The 20,935-nt window shown below is 51.7% G+C and overlaps 8 protein-coding genes across 8 annotated transcripts; 3 read left to right on the top strand and 5 right to left on the bottom strand.

Moving 5' to 3' along the window:
• Positions 1-554: 554 nt before the first annotated feature.
• Positions 555-2,639, bottom strand: N7498_009607 (aminotransferase-like domain-containing protein; the record flags this gene model as incomplete). The annotated part of the gene is made up of 8 exons (XM_058456663.1): positions 555-812; positions 867-1,691; positions 1,742-1,818; positions 1,874-2,041; positions 2,097-2,139; positions 2,207-2,238; positions 2,331-2,367; positions 2,469-2,639. 8 exons carry the CDS (start codon positions 2,637-2,639, stop codon positions 555-557), a joined length of 1,611 nt encoding a protein of 536 aa, XP_058303562.1.
• Positions 2,640-3,281: 642 nt separating this feature from the next.
• Positions 3,282-5,150, bottom strand: N7498_009606 (uncharacterized protein; the record flags this gene model as incomplete). Its single annotated transcript, XM_058456662.1, has 2 exons — positions 3,282-4,910; positions 5,019-5,150. 2 exons carry the CDS (start codon positions 5,148-5,150, stop codon positions 3,282-3,284), a joined length of 1,761 nt encoding a protein of 586 aa, XP_058303561.1.
• A 668-nt stretch (positions 5,151-5,818) lies between these two features.
• Positions 5,819-7,340, top strand: N7498_009605 (putative 2-methylcitrate dehydratase (PrpD); the record flags this gene model as incomplete). Its single annotated transcript, XM_058456661.1, has 2 exons — positions 5,819-6,149; positions 6,202-7,340. The coding sequence occupies 2 exons, from the start codon at positions 5,819-5,821 to the stop codon at positions 7,338-7,340; spliced, it is 1,470 nt and encodes a 489-aa protein (XP_058303560.1).
• A 45-nt stretch (positions 7,341-7,385) lies between these two features.
• On the bottom strand, positions 7,386-8,793 carry N7498_009604 (alpha-ketoacid dehydrogenase kinase family protein; the record flags this gene model as incomplete). Its single annotated transcript, XM_058456660.1, has 2 exons — positions 7,386-8,532; positions 8,600-8,793. The coding sequence occupies 2 exons, from the start codon at positions 8,791-8,793 to the stop codon at positions 7,386-7,388; spliced, it is 1,341 nt and encodes a 446-aa protein (XP_058303559.1).
• A 555-nt stretch (positions 8,794-9,348) lies between these two features.
• On the bottom strand, positions 9,349-9,724 carry N7498_009603 (uncharacterized protein; the record flags this gene model as incomplete). Its single annotated transcript, XM_058456659.1, has 4 exons — positions 9,349-9,436; positions 9,492-9,560; positions 9,614-9,654; positions 9,710-9,724. 4 exons carry the CDS (start codon positions 9,722-9,724, stop codon positions 9,349-9,351), a joined length of 213 nt encoding a protein of 70 aa, XP_058303558.1.
• Positions 9,725-10,331: 607 nt separating this feature from the next.
• Positions 10,332-11,327, bottom strand: N7498_009602 (urea carboxylase-associated family protein; the record flags this gene model as incomplete). The annotated part of the gene is made up of 2 exons (XM_058456658.1): positions 10,332-10,528; positions 10,589-11,327. 2 exons carry the CDS (start codon positions 11,325-11,327, stop codon positions 10,332-10,334), a joined length of 936 nt encoding a protein of 311 aa, XP_058303557.1.
• Positions 11,328-13,771: 2,444 nt separating this feature from the next.
• Positions 13,772-17,611, top strand: N7498_009601 (GTPase BMS1; the record flags this gene model as incomplete). Its single annotated transcript, XM_058456657.1, has 4 exons — positions 13,772-13,904; positions 13,985-14,055; positions 14,114-14,200; positions 14,273-17,611. The coding sequence occupies exons 1-4, from the start codon at positions 13,847-13,849 to the stop codon at positions 17,609-17,611; spliced, it is 3,555 nt and encodes a 1,184-aa protein (XP_058303556.1). The 5' UTR covers positions 13,772-13,846.
• A 1,521-nt stretch (positions 17,612-19,132) lies between these two features.
• Positions 19,133-20,774, top strand: N7498_009600 (uncharacterized protein; the record flags this gene model as incomplete). Its single annotated transcript, XM_058456656.1, is given in 4 exon segments — positions 19,133-19,813; positions 19,865-19,970; positions 19,985-20,043; positions 20,103-20,774. 4 exon segments carry the CDS (start codon positions 19,133-19,135, stop codon positions 20,772-20,774), a joined length of 1,518 nt encoding a protein of 505 aa, XP_058303555.1.
• Between the last annotated feature and the right edge of the window lie 161 nt (positions 20,775-20,935).

Genomic DNA, 20,935 nt, shown 5'->3' with positions numbered 1-20,935 from the left:
AAAAATTAATATCAATATTTTCTATACTCCTGCAAGTCGCGGCTTTAAAGCTCTCTCAGGGGCAAATTCATATTACGGCTTCGGCGAGCAGAAATTGCCTAGCGAGTCTTTTAGTGGCAACAAGTAATGCAACATAACAATTTCCAAGGGTCTTTAGTTAAGACTCCGTTCCTTCGTTTTTGGATTCGAGCCTCATAATACTCGGTTTTTACTGGTTGCCTCGCCTTGAACGGGCCCTGCTAAGACGCCCTATGCCGGGCTCCGATGGGCCTCCGGTGCCACAAATCCACGGCAAGGGTGGTTAGACTGGTTAGACAAGTTTGCTGAATCTTATGGAAAATTATAACAGACTTGTACTTTCAAGCAATCATACGCATGGCTAGACACTTGTTTGTGCAATATGTAAATTAAGGCTGAAAGTTTCCCCATCTCGTGAGGTCTTCCCGCCATCTAGAATCTAATGCTAGATACACCTGGGCAATAACACACCAAACTTGGGGAATCAAAAATCGATTTCCTAGCCCGTCAAAATTTGGGGGAGGATTGCTCCACATTTACAGCTTGAACTGATCACGCAGGCACTCTCCGAAGCGCGAGATGGCCTCGTCGATCTTTTCCGAAGAGGCGGCAGCGTAGGTCGCACGGAAGAACATCTTCTCCATGACGGCTTCGCTGTCAGCCTTGAACCAGCTTCCTCGGGACAGGAGAACGCAGTTGTCCACGGCAGAAAGGAAGATCTCTTCTTCGATCTCCTCGCGGGACTTGCCCGCAGCAACGCCGGGGTGCTTGTGCCAGTCGATCTCGATCCAGTGCTAGGAATATGTTAGCAGTTTTCTGGGCCTCGGTAAAGAGCTTGTGAAACTTACGAACATGCCTGCGGCAGGAGGCGCCCAGTGGGCAATCTCGGTAGGTAGGTGCTTCTCGCATGCGTGTAGCAATGCGTCACGGCGGTGGGTATATTCCAAGCGGAGGTTAATCAGCCAGTCCAGGTATCCGGAGTGGCCCCAGTGCTCATCCAGGAGCTTGAAGAGAACCATCTGGGCGATACCACTGGGAGTCTGCGCGGAAACCTCGAAGTTACGAATGAATCGCTCAATAATCTGCTCAGAGGCAACAATCCAGCCGACACGGCTACCGGGAGCGATGACCTTGGAGAACGACTCCAACCGCACAACGCGGCCGTCGACATCAAGGCTCAGGAACGAGGGAACGAGGGACTTGATGAATTCGTCGTGGTTGGCAGGTGGAGGTGGGGCGGGAGCATCCTGACCAACGTAAGGTTGCATCTGCAAGAAGTAATAGGGCTCGTCCTCGACAATGATAACGTCGTGCTTCTGCGCGACCTTATATACCGCCTTGCGGCGCTCAGCCGACTGGGTTGCGCCAGTGGGGTTCTGGCCTGTGGGGATAGTGTAGAGGACGAAAGGTTTGCGTGCGCCGCGAGCTTTCTCGTCCCAGTTGCTGAGGAGGACATCCATGGCCTCGGGGATGAGGCCCTGTTCATCAATCGGGACGCCCGCGGCCTTGAGGCCCAGCGGGAAAGCAGTCTCTGCTGCACTCGCAAATGTGTACTCTTCCATCAAAATATAATCTCCACGCTCGCAGAAGAGACGGAGGGCGGTATCCCAAGCGTAAGTGCTACCGGCAGTCAGGGTACATTGCCAGTCGGAGTAAGGAGGGTGGTGGATAATCTGACAAGTGTTAGAGGTGATATATAGGGTGGAGGTCATCTTGCTCATACCTCGGTGTGCTCGGTGACGAATCGAAGAAGTTGAGCAGCTCCGGTAGCTTGGCCATAGTTGAGAGCAACTTCAAGGTCTATGCACCAAACACCGTCAGTTACACCATAGTCGACCAAGTTCAAGTCACATACCAAAAAGGCTCTTTCCTTCTTGAATATCATGCTTTCCGGCGTGCAGAGTCGTGCCGGACTTTTTGGTAGCTTCGGGAGAGAAACCCGGTGGCGTGGGGACCTTCATATCGAGGCTCTCCAACGGGAAATACTCAGCAGACGGAAGACCACCGCCGAGAGAAATAATCCCTTGGGTCGAGGTTAGCCAAGCAGGTGGAATTGAATAATTTTCAGTAAGTCTTACCAGGGTTCTTCAGGAAGCGCGCAGCCGTCTTCAGTGTAGAGGCCTGGTAATAGGTTTAGTATGAGCACCACAAGCTTATAAGTCGCAAATCAAGTATACAGGATACAAACCTTGCGAGACTTGGCCTCAAGAGAGAAGTGGTCTTAATAATATCATTAGCACGCTACTAACAGAAGTATATGACGCGGCGCAAAACAATCAATAACCACCGCCCACATTCGGGACCAGACTTACGATCAAAGCGCTTAGCCTTGGGATTGGCGTAACAAGCCTAAAACCACCCAAAATGTCATTTATCAGCACTCAGTTATTCACCATATCCACATTGTATATTTAGTTTCCAATGACTCCGCCACATTCCAGGTACCGTACCGGGCTCTTGAACATATCACTGCTGGAGGACGCCGCAACTCCAGTGGGCATTTGAGCCATCTTTGCACGCCATGCCGGAACACCATTGAACGTCAAAGGATCCGGAACAGGCACGGCCGAGGTATCAGTAACCCCCACCATATCAACCTCCAGCGGCGCGGGCGGGCTCATGGCGACAGCGAACGGCTAGGACAGGTGCGATTTCGGTATAGGTGCGTTGTGTGCGAGGCGGCGGGCGAGTCGATTTCAGCGCGAGTAAAGGGAGGACCGAATATGAAGGGCGTTGCGATCAGGTAGTAGGTGGTCAAAAGAAAGAAAGAAAGCTGCCGGGGAGCGGAGGCGAATTCCAGTCAACGGTCGAATTTACAACCTCGATATCCACTCGGCTTCGCGGTTCCGATTGGGGTGGCGTGACTCATCTATGTAACCTAAATCTCGATGCTTTTTGGAGGATTTAAGAGAGGGCCAGTCGGCACTGGCAATGTGGATTTCTGTTATCTAATGCACCCCTGCGCGGGGTGCAGCTGGCCTTGTCAAAGGGCGTAGGGGGGTGCGGGCGAAATATGAGGGCGTTTGGTACCTGTACCCTGAATACCCGGAAACCCTCCGCTAATCCGCCGATCTGGCGGTGTAAGGACCACCGATACTGAAAGCCGAGTACGCAAACCCCGCCTAGATAAGGCTATCGCCGGCATCGGCGCGATAAGCTTATTGCGCTCGGACTATACAAGTATGGGGCGTAAGGTGTAAGGTGTAGGGTGTGAAACCATATTCTATTCATTGCGGAGATATCCCGTTCATCTCTTTAGTATCTTATGCTTTCTCGATATACTTTCCTGTAGTACCGTCCAGTTGCGCCTCCAGAACGGCACCCTTTCCTTTCAAGACACTTTGAATAGCTTCCGGCAGCTGTTGTGACAGTTCCGCCACGGTCGAAGCGCGACCTGCCCAGATCTCACCACCTGCAGCGGCCTTGGCGATCCCTGCATAATCGGGTGTAGGCGCGAAGGAGATATTCAGATCTTCATTGGTAGCGCGTGATCCATCGCCGTTGGGGTGGACCAGCAGCATGCTGCGGCGCGGGGCATTCCAGCCCTTGTTATTCAGCACGATAGTAAGGACGGGAATATCGTAGCGGCGTGAGATCCAGTAGACAGACCCAGGCACAGAGAAGAGATATGTGCCGTCTCCAACCACCTGGACGACGAACTTGCCCTTGCCCTTCCCACCATGCTGCACGTCCGATGCCAGCTTGATGCCCAGAGCACCACCGCCAGACCAACCCAGCCCACCTCCACCGCAGTTAATCCAAGAGTTCGGCAAAGTGGCCGAAATCTGATCAGCGACAAAATGAGCAAGAGTGACGGCTTCAATAGCCCAAATGGCATCATCTGGGCACCCCTTGCGGACCTGCGACATCAGATAGTGGATATTCAATGAAGCACCGTCGCCGCCTTCTGGCATTACAGCCAAGTCGGTGATCTCCTGTCGTCGCTTGAGATAATCCTCCTCTCGAACTTGTCCCATATTGATGTTTTCCTTGGTGCCAATAAACTGCTGCAGCCGACCATTGGACGCAACATAGTCATTGATCTGCTTGAGCGATGTAACAGAGTCGGCGCGGAAGGAAGCCATGGAGTGAATGTAGTGAACAGGGATTCGCTGCTTCAGAGGATCCACATCAATGTGAATAATCTTGGCCGACTCGGACGGCTTGTATTGAGTAGGAACCCAGGGCACATCGCAGTCGATCACCAGAATCAAATCAGCAGTCTTCACAAGATCATGACCCGGATACCGCAGACCCAACCATGCTGGGTGGTTGGCCGGGAAGCACATATCACTGCCACCGGTGTCCAACACTCGGATGCCCTTGAAGCTGTTCGCCAACGTAACCAGCTCCGTTACTGACTCCGCCTGTCGGCCCGTGTATCCAACCACGATCAATGGGTTTTTGGCAGCAGCAATCTCAGAAGCAATGAGCTCAACTCCAGACGCAGGCAGAGCGCACGGCGCAACAGGACCCCAGACCTTCTGGTTAAGCTGATACGGCTCGATATCCTCCTCCATGATCTCCCGAGCTCCAACCAAATAGACCGGTCCCTGGGGATCACTGGTAGCAAACTGCAGCGCCCGATTGACCATCTGCTTCACGTTCTTGCCAGACTTCAGCTCCCCCGAGTACCGGCAGTACTGCGCAACAATCTGCTTCTGATCCGGGACATCTTGAATCCAATGGATGTATTCCGTACGCGAGCCTCTCATTTCGCCTTCGATTGTGAACGGAGAAAGACCAGCGAAGATCAAAACTGGAGCACGTCCGCACGAGGCGTTATGAACAGCGGCGCCCAGTCCTTGCGTCCCGACGTCGACGTGAACAATAACAGCTTGCGGTTTGCCGGTCAATCGTGCGTAGCCGTCGGCCATTGAAAGGGCAACCATCTATTGCAAACAATCAGTGGGTGCTGTATTGTTTCCGAAAATAGCCGATAGAGACGGGGGTGGAGCTTCGAACGCGTGGGTTGGAAAGTGGTGTAATTGCTGACGTACCTCATTGGGGCAGGTGATAATAGTAGGGAATTGATCTTTCTTCTCTCTCTGGCCTTTCACCATGGCCTCGAGGATGGAGGGGTGATCCGACCCCAGATTGACAAAGACATGTGTAACGCCGCCCTGGTTCATTGTTAACGTTGTCTATGCAATTCAATCGAGAATGCAGGGATCATGTACCTCCCAGAGGGCCTCGAAAAAGGCAAATGATGCAGTATACGTCCTATCAGAACATTAGTCTAGAATCAGATAAGCAGAATGAACGGGGCATTCGGACATACATGACAGCGTTCTATACCCTCTATCACGTTCACAGAATCACGGGTAACAAAGTAGACTCGTCACGAAAGTTGAAGAATATCAGCAGGGAATAAACGCGAGGGGGAAACCAGGGAGGACAAGTTGCTGATAAAGCAATTGATTTGGGGAAAGCCGGAGCATCTCCCCTTGCCTCGGACAAAAAGCCGAGGTGGAGGGGAGGAGACGTGGGGGGATCTACATCTTACAGCTCATCGCGATCCTCGCCCTATCACATCCTCATTACTTTGGACATATTGGAGTCGAGGTCAATCAATACGGTATTTAAATCCGAGTGCGCAGAGTTGTGACCGATTGCTCTCACATCTCGCTTGTCAACGGGGACTTCTGTGGTAAAGAGCCGACGCACTTGAAGTGTTGTGTTCCACCAGGGTAGCAAATCAAATTAAGCGGTTATCTTCTTGAACTTGGACACAATAATGACCGATCCTTTTATAAAATAACCTTTCGCACGGAAAGCAATCAAACTATGCATACCTACCATGTCACTTCCGTATGATCAACCGATCGCCGATATTGCTCACTATATGTTCCATTATGACATAGACGAGAATGACCATGCGGTATGGAAAAGGGCGCGAATTGCACTACTTGACACCCTGGGCTGTGCTATCGAAACTGCAGCCACAAGTGTCGAATGTCGAAAGCTATTAAATGCCGGGCGCGGCAAGGCATCCACCCCCAATGGATTTCGGGTTCCAGGGACTGGCTTGCAAGTAGACCCTGCTCAAGGCGCCTTTGATCTTGGTGCTTTGATCCGGTACTTGGATCACAACGATGCGCTGGGTGGTGCAGAATGGGGTCACCCTTCAGGTAATGGATAGTTCGAGGATGAAGTCCGACTGAAGTTGACTCGACGTTGCAGATAATCTTGCAGCTATCCTTGCTGTGATGGATTGGCTATCGCGAGTATCGGCATCGGAGCAATGCACCCATGCAGGACCACCGTTGACAATGCACACGTTGCTTATTGCTTTAATCAAGGCCTACGAAATACAGGGCTGTTATCAGATGGGCAACTCGTTTAATGCTTATGGAATCGATCATGTGGTATTGGTTAAACTTGCATCGACTACCGCTGTTTCTTGGCTGCTTGGGCTCACCGAAGAGCAAACTATGGCATCTATCTCCCATGTCTGGATGGACGGACAACCAACTCGTGTGTATCGGTCTCGCGGTAACACAATTCCACGGAAAGGTTGGGCAGCAGGCGATGCTTCTCGGCGAGCAGTTGAGCTCGCTCTTTATGTTCGGGCAGGCCAACCCGGCGCGGCAGAAGCCTTGACTGCGAAGCCGTGGGGATTCTGGACGCGGACCTTTGGAGAACAAGGTTTCCAGTTTCCTCGGCCGTTTGAGACGTGGACAATCCAAAATATGCTGTTCAAAGTTATGCCCGTGGAAGGACATGCAGTTTCGGCTGTTGAAGCGGCCCTTGTCCAGCTGCGCAGGTTCAAGGAGAAGGGTATATCAGACCCAGTGACGCATATAAGGAGCATAACGTTGCGCACCACTGCTGCAGCCGACTTGATCATAAAAAAAACGGGCCCATTGCGCAATGCTGCTGATCGTGACCACTGTCTTCAGTATGTCGTTGCATTGACCTTCTTGAAGGGCGCTGCCCCTGATGCCTTTGACTATCTAGATACAAGCCCATGGACGGCTAGCGAAGATCTAACCCGTCTCCGGGAGAAGATCTTTGTTGTCTCCGATCCCAATCTTACCCAGGACTATTTGAACCTGGACAAGAAGAGCATTTCCAACGGGCTCAGTGTCATTCTCCACGACAGCTCCGTCCTTCTGGAGGTATTGGTCGAATATCCTGTTGGACACGTGCGACATCCAGAGACAGAGGCCGCTGTCGAAGCAAAATTCCAGCGGAACATGTCGTACATGTTTTCACAGGCCGAGACTGCGCATATCCTTAACTCGGCCCAGGAGAACGATCTGCCAGTCAATGATTTTGTGGACTTGCTTGCTCGTGCAACAACCAAGTGGAATTTATAGAGCCAGATTGGATCACCTTTCCTCCACGTACGCCATATACATACTTCAATCGATTTTTCCAACTCCCTGCAAAGTCAGATAGACATCCGTGCCCCATCCCCAAAGACTCTGAACTGCGATACTGCCACCAAAATATTCAGCATATGCGCGGCTCAAAGGCAATCCATACCCGAGTCCTGCAATACTGCTCAGATGGCCACCACTAGCTGCAATGGTATTCAAAGCATCCAAATTACCGTTTTCGGAGCCACGGAAATCCATGTCTGAGAATGTAGTGAAGCTGTAGGACCAAATGTGAGGCAGAACCTCGGGTGGAATGCCACCGCCACGATCGCGGATGCGGATTGTAATGCTCTGTGATGATGCGTTCGGGGAGCCCATAGCCTCATCGAGTTCAAATCCAACGTCGGTGTCCCCTTGAATTGGACGCTCATTCCCTGGAACGTCCGGAGCAGCCGCAATGGTCACCTCGATAGGTTCGCGCTCGTTTCCAGACTCAATGGTCGCCCTAAACGCATTCTTTAGGAGTTCTGTAATGATGTACTCCACGTGGACTGGGATATGGGCAAACGCAGCTTCGGGCTCGCCTCCGATCTCCAGACGGGGACGCACTCCGTATTTGAGTTCACAGATCTCCCCAACAAAGTCTTCGCATAGCCGGATGATACGCGCCGGTTGAAGCGCGGTATCGATCACGCCGATGTAATTGGAGGGGATTGATTCCTTGGGTTTCGGTGGCTCAGAGCTATTTTTGGGTTCTTCGCCAACCGGCTGCGAGGCGAAATGGAGAGCTAAGTGTTGCTCGGCGATCAGACGGGTGCCGATACGCGCACGCAAATGGGTGTCCAGGAAGCGTGTCACATCTTCCGGGTTGACGTATTTTCGGCACTCGAGAAATCCACGGGCGAGGACGGGGATTGTGTTTGCATGTGTCTGGACGAGATCGGCCAGCACATCTCCGAACCGTTGCTCTTCCTCCAATGTGGTTATCCGGCGTTGCTGGTATGGGAGGAGAGTAGAGAAGGAATGGAGGTAATTGTGGTAGATTTTCGACACGTGCGGGTTGGAGACCACAATAAAGGGCAGGTTTCGTAGAGCTTGGATTCGCGATGCCAGTCGTGCCGGAAGGAGAGAGAGGGTGAAATTCGCCGAGGCCAGGAGCGCATCTTTAGACAAAGGCGGGCGGCCATGCCTGTAAAATTGACAATCTGTGAGCTTTTGTTTCGGTCGGATCCTTCTTTAGGTACCTGGATACTTACTTAAGGAGGTCTGCAAGAGTTAGCGGTCGACGAGGGCTGGTAGCCAGTGTAGCAACCTCATCTTTGGCGGCGTCGGGATTGGCCTGCCGGGGGCCCCAATTGTGATTCGTCTGGGTTGACGAATGGCGTCGTATACGGCAGTTTGCAGAGAACAGCGATCTTTGAGCTCCGAACGGCTGAGCTCGAGAGATCATGGCTGCCCTTGTCCCTTCCAAGGTTGCGTGGGGGAAAGTGTGAAATGCGAGGGTGCGGAGATAAAAGTGAAGGGAGCGGTGACGGGGATCCGCACCATCGGTCAACGGATATCCTCGGCCTTGAGCCGCCCTGCGTGCCACCAACGATGACACACTTCCAATTGCCGGTTTCTCCGATAAAAGTGTTCTGTAATCACCATGTTACAATGCGGTCACTTACTTTCAATTGAACCGAGTATATCTTCGAGAAACAGCGACAAAAAAAGGCTCTACATTCTAGCCCTGTGGATACGGGTATACAGTTCCAAGGCTTCAGATCATATCCATGAATTTCGTTAACAATGATCATCAAAAACACCGGAGGTGATGGCTCTCACTCCCAGACCACTGGTAATAATATTAACAGAGTGTAGCAGATGACGGTTGGACGTAAAAATTGGTATCAAATCATCGTGCTAAAGCAAAGAAACCCCTATTCCACCCCCACCCCAGTCGCATTGTCCTTGGGTCGGCGGACGTTTGCCGATCGGTCCAGTTGCGTTGCTCTCGCGTCGATTATTGGGTCGACACTACACCGTCCTGCTCGACGTGGATGTGTTCGGTCGAGTCGAGGGTCTGAGCCAGGTCCTCAGGGAACTCCGCACTATTTGAGTGAGGGTCAGCGTAAGAATCAGAGTTGATGGACGCAGAAACCGTACGTGAAGCCCTTGATGAGGCTGTATTCATGTTTGATGATTCCACCCTTGGCGCGAACGTCATCCTTGGCCCTAGAAAAAAAAAGTTAGCTCCGGCGCCTTAAATGACGAAGGGGGAAACCAACTTCTCGAGCTCTTCCGGGGAAGACCCCTCCTTCAGAGTGATCTGGAAGCCACCAATGTTAGTATCAGCGTTGTAGACAGACAGCAGCTTCACCTACGTTGTAAAGAGGCATAGTTGAAGATCGATATAAACGCAGTAATCCGGCGAGAGCAAGATGGAGAGATATGAAGCACAGGGAAGGTGTGGGCTCAAGCTAAGTTGGAGATAAGGAAAGCGGAGATGGAGGGAGGGGAGGGGCTTCGATTTATACTGGCGGAACGCGCCGTCCAAGCTGATAAGAGGGGCTGTGGGCTGTCTTACGCCATTTCTAGCTTTCCAAGTACCTTGGACACTGCCCTGCCGTTTTGGGCGCCCCAGGGCAAACCGCGTAGGCTTCTACGAACATTTTACAACGGAAGTTACACTGCCGTGACCGGGTCTCCGCACCTGTCCGACCCAAGGATGTCGTGATTTCTTTCGGACTCGGGGTTACAATGATCTCTCGCAAAAGTAGATGCCTGATCGGCCTGACAGGCAGCGCAAGTGGCACTTGCGCCCTTCGCTCCTCCGAACGCTGAATGTGTTGCCTTGCATCGGTAAATTGATTCTACATAGCCTAAGTTAATGGAACAGGGCGGCATGCGCCCTGATGACGCACGCTATCCTAGAACGCGGGGCAGGTCACGTGGAGATACCTGAAGTCATCGCGGTTCCACGTCTGCTTTTAACCATTTAAGCTATTAAAGTCCGACGAAGTTATCCTGTTCACGAGGTGGCATGCTCATTCCGTGCATCCCCCGGTATTTAGGGCTCTCCGGTGCCTTCCACCCCTTCAGGACCTTCTCATCCGTCAATTGATATACCTCCACTCCAAGCGGACGGCAAGTAGCCCCCATACCGCCCTCTTTGTCATCCCATCCCCAGTTGGAAAGATCGCCTGTATCAAGCATGATTAGTCCGTTTCCAATTTCGCTCATGTGGGGTGGTTAAAACATACCCCCGGGGCACGCCGACAGCGCACAGAGGACGTCCACTTCGGCAAAGAACTCAAAGTACTCTCCGGCTTTTGCGGGGGAAGTTTCCATGAAGTACTTTCCTTCCTCGTCCAGCCCAGTCACCTGGAACACATTTAACACGTCATGAACATCCAGTTCCGTCAATCCGTAGGGGACCACCGAGCGCGTGAGGTTCGAGTGGCAGTGGAAGTCGAAGGTCTCGCCGCCCATCAGGAGATTCACGTAGGGGTCGCATCGGGTCCCCAACAAGTCATGCACTCGTCCTCCGAATTGCGTGTTGCCAAATACAACATCCGGTTTTCTTTTCCCATCCGGTCCCAGTACATCATGCAACTGTCCGCCGCCAAGCGAGTCTCCCGTGATAGTCACGAGAGGCCGCAGATAGGGCAGATTGGACCACAGACGATCACCGACGGAGACGTGAGAAGCGTGGATCTGTCGGGTACGTGCAGCCCACATTCTCTCCCGTGGGTTGTTAGCATTCCAGATGTTGAGATCACCCACCTGCGGGCCCTTGGGTGTCGTTAAGCGGCAGATGTGGCCGGCAGGCACAACCCATGCCTGTCCGGAGCATGGTCGGATTGTAAATGATTCCTTGGGGAGACGTGCCGTTGGGTCTGATGCGGTCTCGGAGATAGACCGGTAGAGATGCGAGGTAGCGTGGATGCCCGAATCCGGGGGTGCAGTATAAGCTGGGGGAGGTCGACGACGGTCAGACATCTTGCAGCCGTAGTATACACCTGAGAGACTGAGAAACCAGGTTTTGCTTTGCGGACGCTTCTAAAATCCTGGGCACCAACTATTACATAACTACTACCGTCTCGGAGGCGTCCGATATCTAGTCCCGTGGATGGATGGGGCTCGCCCCGCATACTAAGTTGATATAAGATAAAAAGTATTTTAGCATCTCCACGTGTTGGTCACTTGACATGAAAAGTTCAGATACACGGAATTAAAGCCCCGAGTATCGACTAAATTAGCCAAATAATGACAAACTTACTATTCCGTAACCAATAGCTTCCAGGGGTAAGAGGGGCTTTGAAATGCATCGGCCCGATGAGAGGGGTAGAGTCCTTATCGAGAGGAAACCGGCCCGGTCGACGATAATTATTGTGGCCTTATCGCCTTAATGTAACGTAATCGGTAAGCGAGTGGTCCATGTAAGCGAGCGGTCCACCCACCCGCCCTCTATAATTTTAAACTGCTTATTTTAAACCAAAACGCCTTTATATTAAATAAACTATCTAACCGGACAAGCATTTGCCTTATGCCCTATCTGTCTGCATTTTCCACAGGTTGGTAAACGTCGTCGCGCTAGTGCTAGTGCTGGTAGAACTGCCTGCGCTGATGCTGCTGGTATTGCTAGTTCTGGTGCTGGAGGCTCTGGAATAGGCTCAGGAGCCTGTGTAGCCTCCTGAACTGATATTCCAGCATTATAGGCTATATACCTATTAACACGAGCGCGCTTTTGCTTCACCACTGCGTTTGCAGCACGTAAATCCCGGTTTTCTTGCTCAAGTAATATGCCGTTTTGTATAGCAATCTGGCAGCCTTTGATAAGCTGGTTTAACGCAGTTTTTGATGGTGTTGGCGGGCTATTTGATCTTTGTTTTAGGAAGGCTTTGATTGAGGATGCTTGTTTAAGCAATTCGGTGACGTTGGCTGGTGTTTTTGGTGTAAAATTACTTGATTGACTACCTAGGCGGCTTCCTGGGGGTGTAGGCGTATTAAGCTGTATATTAAGCTTTGAAAGCACACGGTCGGGGTCAAAAGGCACTAAACTAGCTGCTGCGAAGCTATTTTTGATAGTGTCGGTCTTAAATGTGTCTGCGCGAGCTTATGGGTATGCTGCGAGGAAATCAAGCTTGTCGATATAGTTAATGCCAAGCCGCATTTTCTGATCAACTAAGCTTCCGTATAAGCGCTTTAAGACTGCAAAACAACCAATATCAAGCGGCTGTAAAAGATGCGAGCTATACGCTGGCATACAGACCGGAATTATATTGTTTTCTAGGCAAAGCTGGTCGAATTGAGCTGTCAAATGGCTTCCGTGGCCGTCGAGGACTAGTAGTCGATATTGACTGATCGTATAACTAGTTGTAGCTAGAATAAAGAGCTTTTCTAGCCACCGAAGGCCAATCTCGTCTATTGTCTATCCGTTTGGGCTAACCTCAAAGCGCCAGTCTCCTAGAAGGCCTTCAAACCACGCTTAGTTGTATAGCTTGCCCTTAAAGATAATCGTAGGTGGAAGCACCCACCCAGAAGCACTAATTGATTCGATTGTAGTAACCCACTCCCGGTTTCCTGGCTGTAAAACTGATCTCCGACCATAGTATTCTGACCGAGTAATAACCTTAGCTATCGTAGTAAGACCCATAGCGAAGCCTGTCTCGTCGAAGTTGTAGATATCCTCCGATAGGATACCGTACTGCTGAATAGTAGCTTATATAGTATTAAACCACTGCTGAATAACCCTTAGGTCCTCCTGTAGTGCTCGCTTATAGTCGTATCGACGTGAAAAACGTGCTCGAAGCATAGGAGTGCGTTTGATAAAGTTATAGACCTATTTTTCACCAACTATCTCGATTGGTGTAGTTCCACGCCTCGCGAGTAGTAAATTAGCCATTTCTCTCACTGTCGAAGGCCTAGGCGCACCACCACGGTCATCCATTGAGGTAATACGCTTAGTGAGCGTTTCCTCTTCGATTTAGGTCAATTTATGCCCATTAGCGCGAGATTCAGCGCGATTTGTAGTGCCGCGTAGTCGACGGAGAAGCGTAGTTTTAGGCACGTCAAAACGACGTACTGCGTCACGTATAGAGCTGATTTCTTGGTTTTTTATAACCTGTATAGCTAATAAAAGCCTGCCCTCTTGATGGGCTGAATTTCGAGAGGATTCGGTGCGTTTTGGTGGCATGGTTGGTGGTTGAAGATAGACGGTCGCGTCCAGACGCGAAAAAATGGGTAGGTGGACCGCTCGCTTACATGGACCACTCGCTTACCGATTACGTTATTGCCTGCCTTGATGCCTTTATGCCTTGATGCCGTCGAGGAGCTCCCTTGACGCTAAACCTAAATGGGTCACTCTTTTTTTCTGCCGGCGCCATAATCTTCCGCCCCGAGATAATAATTTTGGGGCGATCAAGTTCATGTCGCCGTTGCACGCCTAGTCTTCGTTGTTCTCTTCAAGTTAATTTCAGAAGAGCAGCTGTGAGGTCCGGGACCTCTTTGCTTGCAACATGGAGCAGCAGTCGAACAGGGCCCATCGGCCCGTGAAGGAGAAGAAGAAATACGAGGGTATGGTGCAAATCTGCGGAGGTTGATTTCGAACCTCGATTGAGAAGCGCAAATCTTGCTGACAGTTCTTGATCATACAGGCAACAATCCAAAGGCATTCGCCTTCTCCAAGACAGGAAAACTCAATAGGCAGGCTGCGCGGTCGCACGATGTACGTACGCCCGTGTTTGCAAGTGGTATTTGGAAGCTGACGCTGGTTGCTGCTCTAGGTCAAGGAAAAGAGACTGCATGTGCCCCAGGTGGATCGCATGCCTGAAGAGGCTCCTCCGACGGTCGTCGCAGTCGTTGGCCCCCCGGTGTAAGTTACAATTTCAGTGCTACTTGTTTTGTGAATCCCAAGTCTAACCTGAAATCTTCTACTACTCCAGGTTGGCAAGACCACCCTCATCAAGTCGTTGATTCGCCGCTATACCAAGCAGACTCTCAGCTCGCCCCAAGGGCCGCTGACTATTGTCACCTCGAAGAAGCAGCGCCTCACCTTTATGGAATGTCCGTCCGATTCCCTCGCAGCCATGATCGATGTGTCCAAGATTGCAGATGTCGTCCTTTTGATGATTGATGGAAACTATGGATTCGAGATGGAGACCATGGAATTTCTGAACGCTTTGTCTACCAGCGGTATGCCGGGAAATGTTTTCGGTATTCTTACCCACCTCGATCTTTTCAAGAAGCAGAGCACCTTGAAGATGACCAAGAAGCGCCTGAAGCACCGCTTCTGGAGCGAACTTTACCAGGGTGCAAAGCTCTTTTATTTATCTGGTGTCATCAACGGCCGCTACCCCGATCGCGAAGTGCACAACTTGTCTCGATTCTTGTCGGTCATGAAGACCCCACGCCCTCTCGTGTGGCGCAACTCCCACCCGTACGCGTTGGCCGATCGCTTCCTGGATGTCACACCTCCCACCAAGATCGAAGAGAACCCCAAGTGTGACCGTACCATCGCACTTTATGGATATCTTCGAGGAACCAATTTCCCCGCCCAGGGTGCTCGTGTGCATGTTCCTGGTGTTGGCGATTTGACGGTATCTGGAATCGAAGGTCTGCCTGACCCGTGCCCGACTCCCTTCGCCGATCAGCAGATGGCCAAAGCGACGGGCAAGAGTAATAGGCGCAAGCTTGGTGAGAAGCAGAAACTGCTGTTTGCTCCCATGTCCGATGTTGGCGGTGTTCTGGTCGACAAGGATGCTGTGTATATTGATGTCAAGACCAACACCTTCAACCGGGATTCTGACGATGACTCCGAGGACGAAGATCGTCGGGGTCTTGGCGAGCAGCTAGTGGTTGGTCTTCAGGGCGAACGCCGATTGCTCGGCGAGGCTGATCAGGGTGTGCGTCTCTTCCGTGGCGGTGAAGCGATCGACCAAGCCGATGAGGATGATGAGACTGGTCGGAAACACAGAAGACATGCCCGGATCGCTGATACTGAGCGTGATGGTCAAGCTGCGTCGGATGACGACGAAGGATTCGAAAGCGCTGAGGATGACGACGAAGAACTGGCCGGTGAAGAGGACGATGATGAGTTGAGCGGGGAAGAAGAGGATGTTTCAGCGCCCGCAGACTTCGAAACGAGCTTCAAAGAACGCCAGAATGGAAACTCTCGTCGCGAGGAAGGAGATGTTGCCTTTGCAGACAGTGATTCCGACCTTGGCTCCATCTCCTCGGTTTCAGACCAGGAACTTGAGAGCGGGGACGAGGATGAGGAAGAGGGTGATGATGAAGACGAGGAAGATGAAGAGGGCAACGTTCGATGGAAGGACAACATGCTGGCTAATGCCAAGGCTCTCCATGGAAAGCGCCCACCCTTCCGCGTCAATGACCTCTCGCGAATGCTGTACGATGAGTCCATCACCCCCGTCGATGTGGTCCAAATATGGCGTGGAGAGGACGACGAGGAAGGTGAAGAAGAAGAGGAAGGTGATGATTTCTTCAAAAAGACCAACACCGAGAAAGAAAACCAAGCCGACTTCCGTGCCGTTCCCGAATATGACTACGAAGAGCTGGAGCGGAAGTGGCGTGATGAGGAATTGATCGAATCCTTGAGACGTCGTTTCGTGACTGCCAAGCTTTCGGGCGATGGCTCTGATGACGAATTCGATGAAGGCGATCTGGACGACCTCGATGATGACGATGATGAGGGTGATGGAGCATTCGAGGACCTCGAGACTGGAGAGACCTTTGACGGCTTCGATGAGGATAAGGGTGAAGACGAGAATGAGGATGAGGATGACGCAGAGCCCGAGGGCCGTATGGACTTGGAAGCTGAGCGTGAGCGCAACGCTAAGAAGAAGGAAGAGTTGAAGCTTCGCTTCGAAGAGGAGGACCGTGAGGGCTTTGCCAATGCGAAGGACGGAACCCGAGACGGTGTCGAAGGAGAGTTTGGCGAGGACGACTGGTACGATCTGCAGAAGGCAAAGATGCAGAAGCAGATTGATATCAACCGCGCCGAGTTCGACACCTTGGACCCGGCCTCGCGTGCCCGCGCCGAAGGCTTCAAAGCTGGCACCTACGCCCGCATTGTCCTGGAAAACGTGCCTTACGAGTTTGCATCCAAGTTTAGTCCTCGATTCCCCCTCATTGTCGGAGGTCTGGCCCCTACCGAAGATCGCTTTGGATATGTACAGATTCGTATCAAGCGTCACCGCTGGCACAAGAAGATCTTGAAGAGCAACGACCCGTTGATCTTTTCCCTTGGCTGGCGTCGTTTCCAATCGCTGCCCATCTACAGCACTTCGGACAGCCGGACTCGAAACCGTATGCTCAAGTATACTCCTGAACACATGCACTGTTTCGGCGTCTTCTACGGTCCGCTCGTGGCACCCAACACTGGTTTCTGCTGCGTCCAGTCATTCTCCAACAAGAACCCCGGATTCCGCATTGCTGCGACCGGCGTTGTACTCAACGTGGATGAACACACCGAGATCGTCAAGAAGCTGAAGCTTACTGGAGTGCCATACAAGATCTTCAAGAACACTGCCTTCATCAAAGACATGTTCAACTCCTCGCTGGAGATTGCCAAGTTCGAGGGCGCATCCATCAGGACAGTCTCTGGTATTCGTGGTCAAATCAAGAAAGCTTTGAGCAAGCCCGAAGGCTACTTCCGTGCTACGTTCGAGGACAAGGTCCTGATGAGTGATATAGTCTTCCTGCGGGCATGGTACCCTATCAGGCCCCACCGTTTCTACAACCCAGTGACGAACCTTCTTGACCAAGAAGAGGGTACTAACGAGAACGGCTGGCAGGGAATGCGCTTGACCGGTGAAGTTCGCCGCGAGAAGGGCATTCCTACCCCGTTGAACAAGGACTCGGCATACCACAAGATCGAGCGTCAAGAGCGTCACTTCAACCCTCTGCGGGTGCCCAAGCAATTGGCTGCCGACCTGCCTTTCAAGTCTCAGATCACGAAGATGAAGAAGCGCAACGACCAGACCTATATGCAGAAGCGGGCTGTCGTCCTCGGTGGCGAGGAGAAGAAGGCGCGGGATCTGATGCAGAAGCTGACCACCATGCGCAACGAGAAGTCAGCCAAGCGTGCGGCGAAGCAGGAAGAGCGACGCAAGGTCTACCGAGCAAAGGTTGCCGATAGCTTGGAGAAGAAGGAAGCTCGAGAAAAGAGAGAGCGCGATGATTACTGGCGTCGTGAGGGAAAGAAGCGGAAGAATACCGATGGAGAGTCTGGTGGTGGACGAGGTGGAAAGAAGCGCAAATAATCGCGAATGTTCATACTGCACATGTCATGAAGGGCATTGGTATCTTTTGTCTTGCATAGATGGCGTTTGGACCCCAAAATTTACTTGTATATCGATTCCCATGATGGACCTCTTCCTTTGTTCCTATGCTATGCATATGTACCGAATAATGGCTGGCAACTCTCGGATTTCCCTTTCCGTTTTAGTGCCCACCTCTTGCCGCTATTTGATTACCGAGTAAAAATCGGCACAGGAGCTACGCAGGACTGATTTACCAGATTTGGCCCCCAGTTTCAGCCCCCTAATTGCAGCCTCGCTATGTTGTGATGAGCGGCACAGCCTACATGAAATAAGCTTTACCAAGCTGTGTCTATGGTGAAGGGTCCGTCTCTAATGTTGAAGGCATTAAAGACAGCTAGCGAGGCCTGCGTGGAAGCTTCAACTTCAACTGTTCAAATCGTAATCCCTCTCAGAGATGTTTTGAGCAAGCAGCAGCCGCAGCAGCAGCCTGATAATCTTCTTGTTGCCGCAGTTGATAGATGCAACGGGCCAATTGATTCGGTGTTTGCCGGAGCAATGGCATCCAGCAAGACTAGCTCAACGATGGCGCGACTTGACCACTTCCGGCATCACTATCACCGGATTGATTGGCTCGGCCATCGACGATGCCTATGATTACTAGATTCTGTGTGGTTCTGACCGTTGCCCAGACCTATCCTTTAGCGGCTTTCCAATCACTGGCGGTGGTAAGACCAGCAGCTGCAATTATCCCTCTAGCGGCTGCCCTTGGGAATAAAAATTGTGGATGTTTTCTCCGCCGGAAGTTAACTAGTGGGGACTCGGTTATGTACTTGTCTTTTTACACTTCTCTTCGATACAGACGACACCATATTGATGCCGTTGAACGACAGATTCTTCACAACTGAATTCGTATTCCATCTCTTTCGATCTAAAGTAATTTGAGCGTCGTAGAGCAAAAAAGACGAAGTAATTAGTTGCTCCCGCAACTGGTACGTCACCACGTGACCGTGTCTCGCACGCGTCGCCGCAGAAGGAAAGCCGACGACGCCCTCTCACTTGGGAATTACCAGAACTGCTCAAAACTCGGTCTTTCGCTCTTGCTGGTTCTCTTCCGGCTACAAGTCTCGAGTCCCTCCTCAAAACGGCACAGTCTATTGGGGCTGTGTTCCCTTTGGCTGAGGCTGCTTCTTGACCGTTTCGCCGCTCGTGCTCAACCCTGCGCGTGCTGGTCGATCGACACTGGATCGAGCAGATGCTCCTGACACCCGCAGCACCATAAGTGCACCCTCCCGGCGATTCTCGAGGGTGTTGAGATCCTGGCCGTTGGGTTGCGCACCCTTGCTTCGCGTTGGACATTCTCAATATTGTCTCAATGCGGTGACTAGGCGCAAGCAATTACGTCTTGCGTGCTTAGATTGCTTGTGCATCCGGATTACTAGGCCATTGAAACTTTGTCGCGTATTGCTTGACTTGTTATTTTGTCCCCTTTTGACTGCATCCCCACAGAGAGTCTACTTGATCATGAACGACTCTCGTGGCGCCCCGTCGAGTCGCGGGGTTCCCCATGTGGAGGCCAGTGCGAACAGCCCGTTCGTAAACACGATGCCACCAGCGCCAGGAGAACCAGATTGTTCGGAGGAAATTCAAGTCCCACGATCCCCTCAACGACTTTCCTTGCAGATAAATGGGTTAAATGCGGGCTCTCATGAGAAGTACGATCCGAATACCACATGCGTTGAATCATCAGAACGCGGCAGCGATACATCGGGCGACAGTCGGCAGCCAGAACTGCAGTCCGCAAGCACCTTTACGGATTACTTACCCAGCATCCCCTCATCCTCGTTGAACGATCCCAACCGATCCATGGATGGGAAATCGCAAGCATCCACAACAGACCAGGATTCCCAGGATACATTGAAGTCACTCCCGGTCAATGGACATGGAGGGTTAGGTGTCTCTCATGCAGATGTGAAACTGGAGAGAGAGAGCGAGGACTCGCTAGGTCCGTTGCGCTCATCAAATCAGTCGAGCTCGCGATCGGGGGTGGGGAAATCTACGTTGGGCCATAAAAGAACAGCTACTGGGGACATCAAACCTATCTCATCCAATTTGGGGGCACTTCAAACCTCCGATACCAATTGGACTACGCGACGGCGTTCGAAGAGCACAGGCTCGCCGGCCCACGGGAGTAGAATCGCACAGGTAATATTTCCCTTTCGTACTTGACCACAAGCACTGCTGACGCGCATGTAGTTGTCGGTTCATATTCGTACCCGACTCTCATATGCGGCTGCAAAGATAGAAAAAGCTCGACAATCGCGAGAAATCGCGGAGCTTCCCCCTGCGCGGGCTCGCAACCGTCTCTTCATTGAGCTCACCGGCACCAAGTGGTGGCATACCATCACCAATCTCCAACCCAACACCTCCACCCGGTCTAAAACCATCATCAACAGACACACCGCGGCCTACCCTATCTCATCACCGTTCACAGTCAGCGATCTCTTCCCCTGGCAAACTCCTTACCATTCCCAAATTAGCACCCCCCGTTGATATCATCTCCTCAAACGGAGATACTCGTCGCCGGCGACCTAATTCTTATTTGGCTTCAAAATCTTTTGAGCGCAGTCCGTATGGGCGCCATCGACGACATCATTCAAACCAAGAACATTTGATCACTCGGCCCCTGAACGGCTCTCCATCGGTCCTTGGACCGGGGACACCTTCGATCCCGCCATATAGACAGGCGCCTACATCCTCACAGGAAGGATTTTACGGATCAAGAACCCAATCTCAGAGCACTTCAATGGAACAGGACGCAATTGAAACACTCATGTTCATGTCCAGTCCCGAAAACTCGGGGTATCGCTCCAGCCCTCGGCCTTTGCAGCCACCCGCCGCACAGAGAAGTCTGAACGAGTCGATCTATTCCAAACATAATGGAATGAAAAGCCATACCCAATGCTCACAGGGCGAGGCATCTCATCCTGGGCAAGGACTCCCATCAAAAATCCATGGACTGGGCCTTGAAGCCGGCGCTGGAGATGAAATTGATCGTCTTTTAGATCAGATGGAAAGCGACAGTGAAGATGATGCAAGGTATGCATCGCATCGTCTTGCGGTCAAAGGACAGGTTTCTAAAGGGCATCACCCACAGTCGAGGTGATTTTTGATTCTGTTAATGTCGCGATTGCTTTGCATCGACTTTTTGTTGCAACCTTTTGCTTTGGCATACTCATACATCCTCGATGACAGTACAGAGGATTGCATTTACATTAAAAATGTCGGCCCGACAGCGACGTTGGACAACTTGCTTCGAGTCTGAGA

The sequence above is a fragment of the Penicillium cinerascens genome (assembly GCF_028974065.1).
Source record: "Penicillium cinerascens strain IBT 15544 chromosome Unknown scaffold_4_segment0_segment1, whole genome shotgun sequence".
Classification (NCBI taxonomy): Eukaryota; Fungi; Ascomycota; class Eurotiomycetes; order Eurotiales; family Aspergillaceae; genus Penicillium; species Penicillium cinerascens.
The sequence above is the reverse complement of the archived record's forward strand: the minus strand, read 5'-3'. Positions and strand labels throughout refer to the sequence as shown.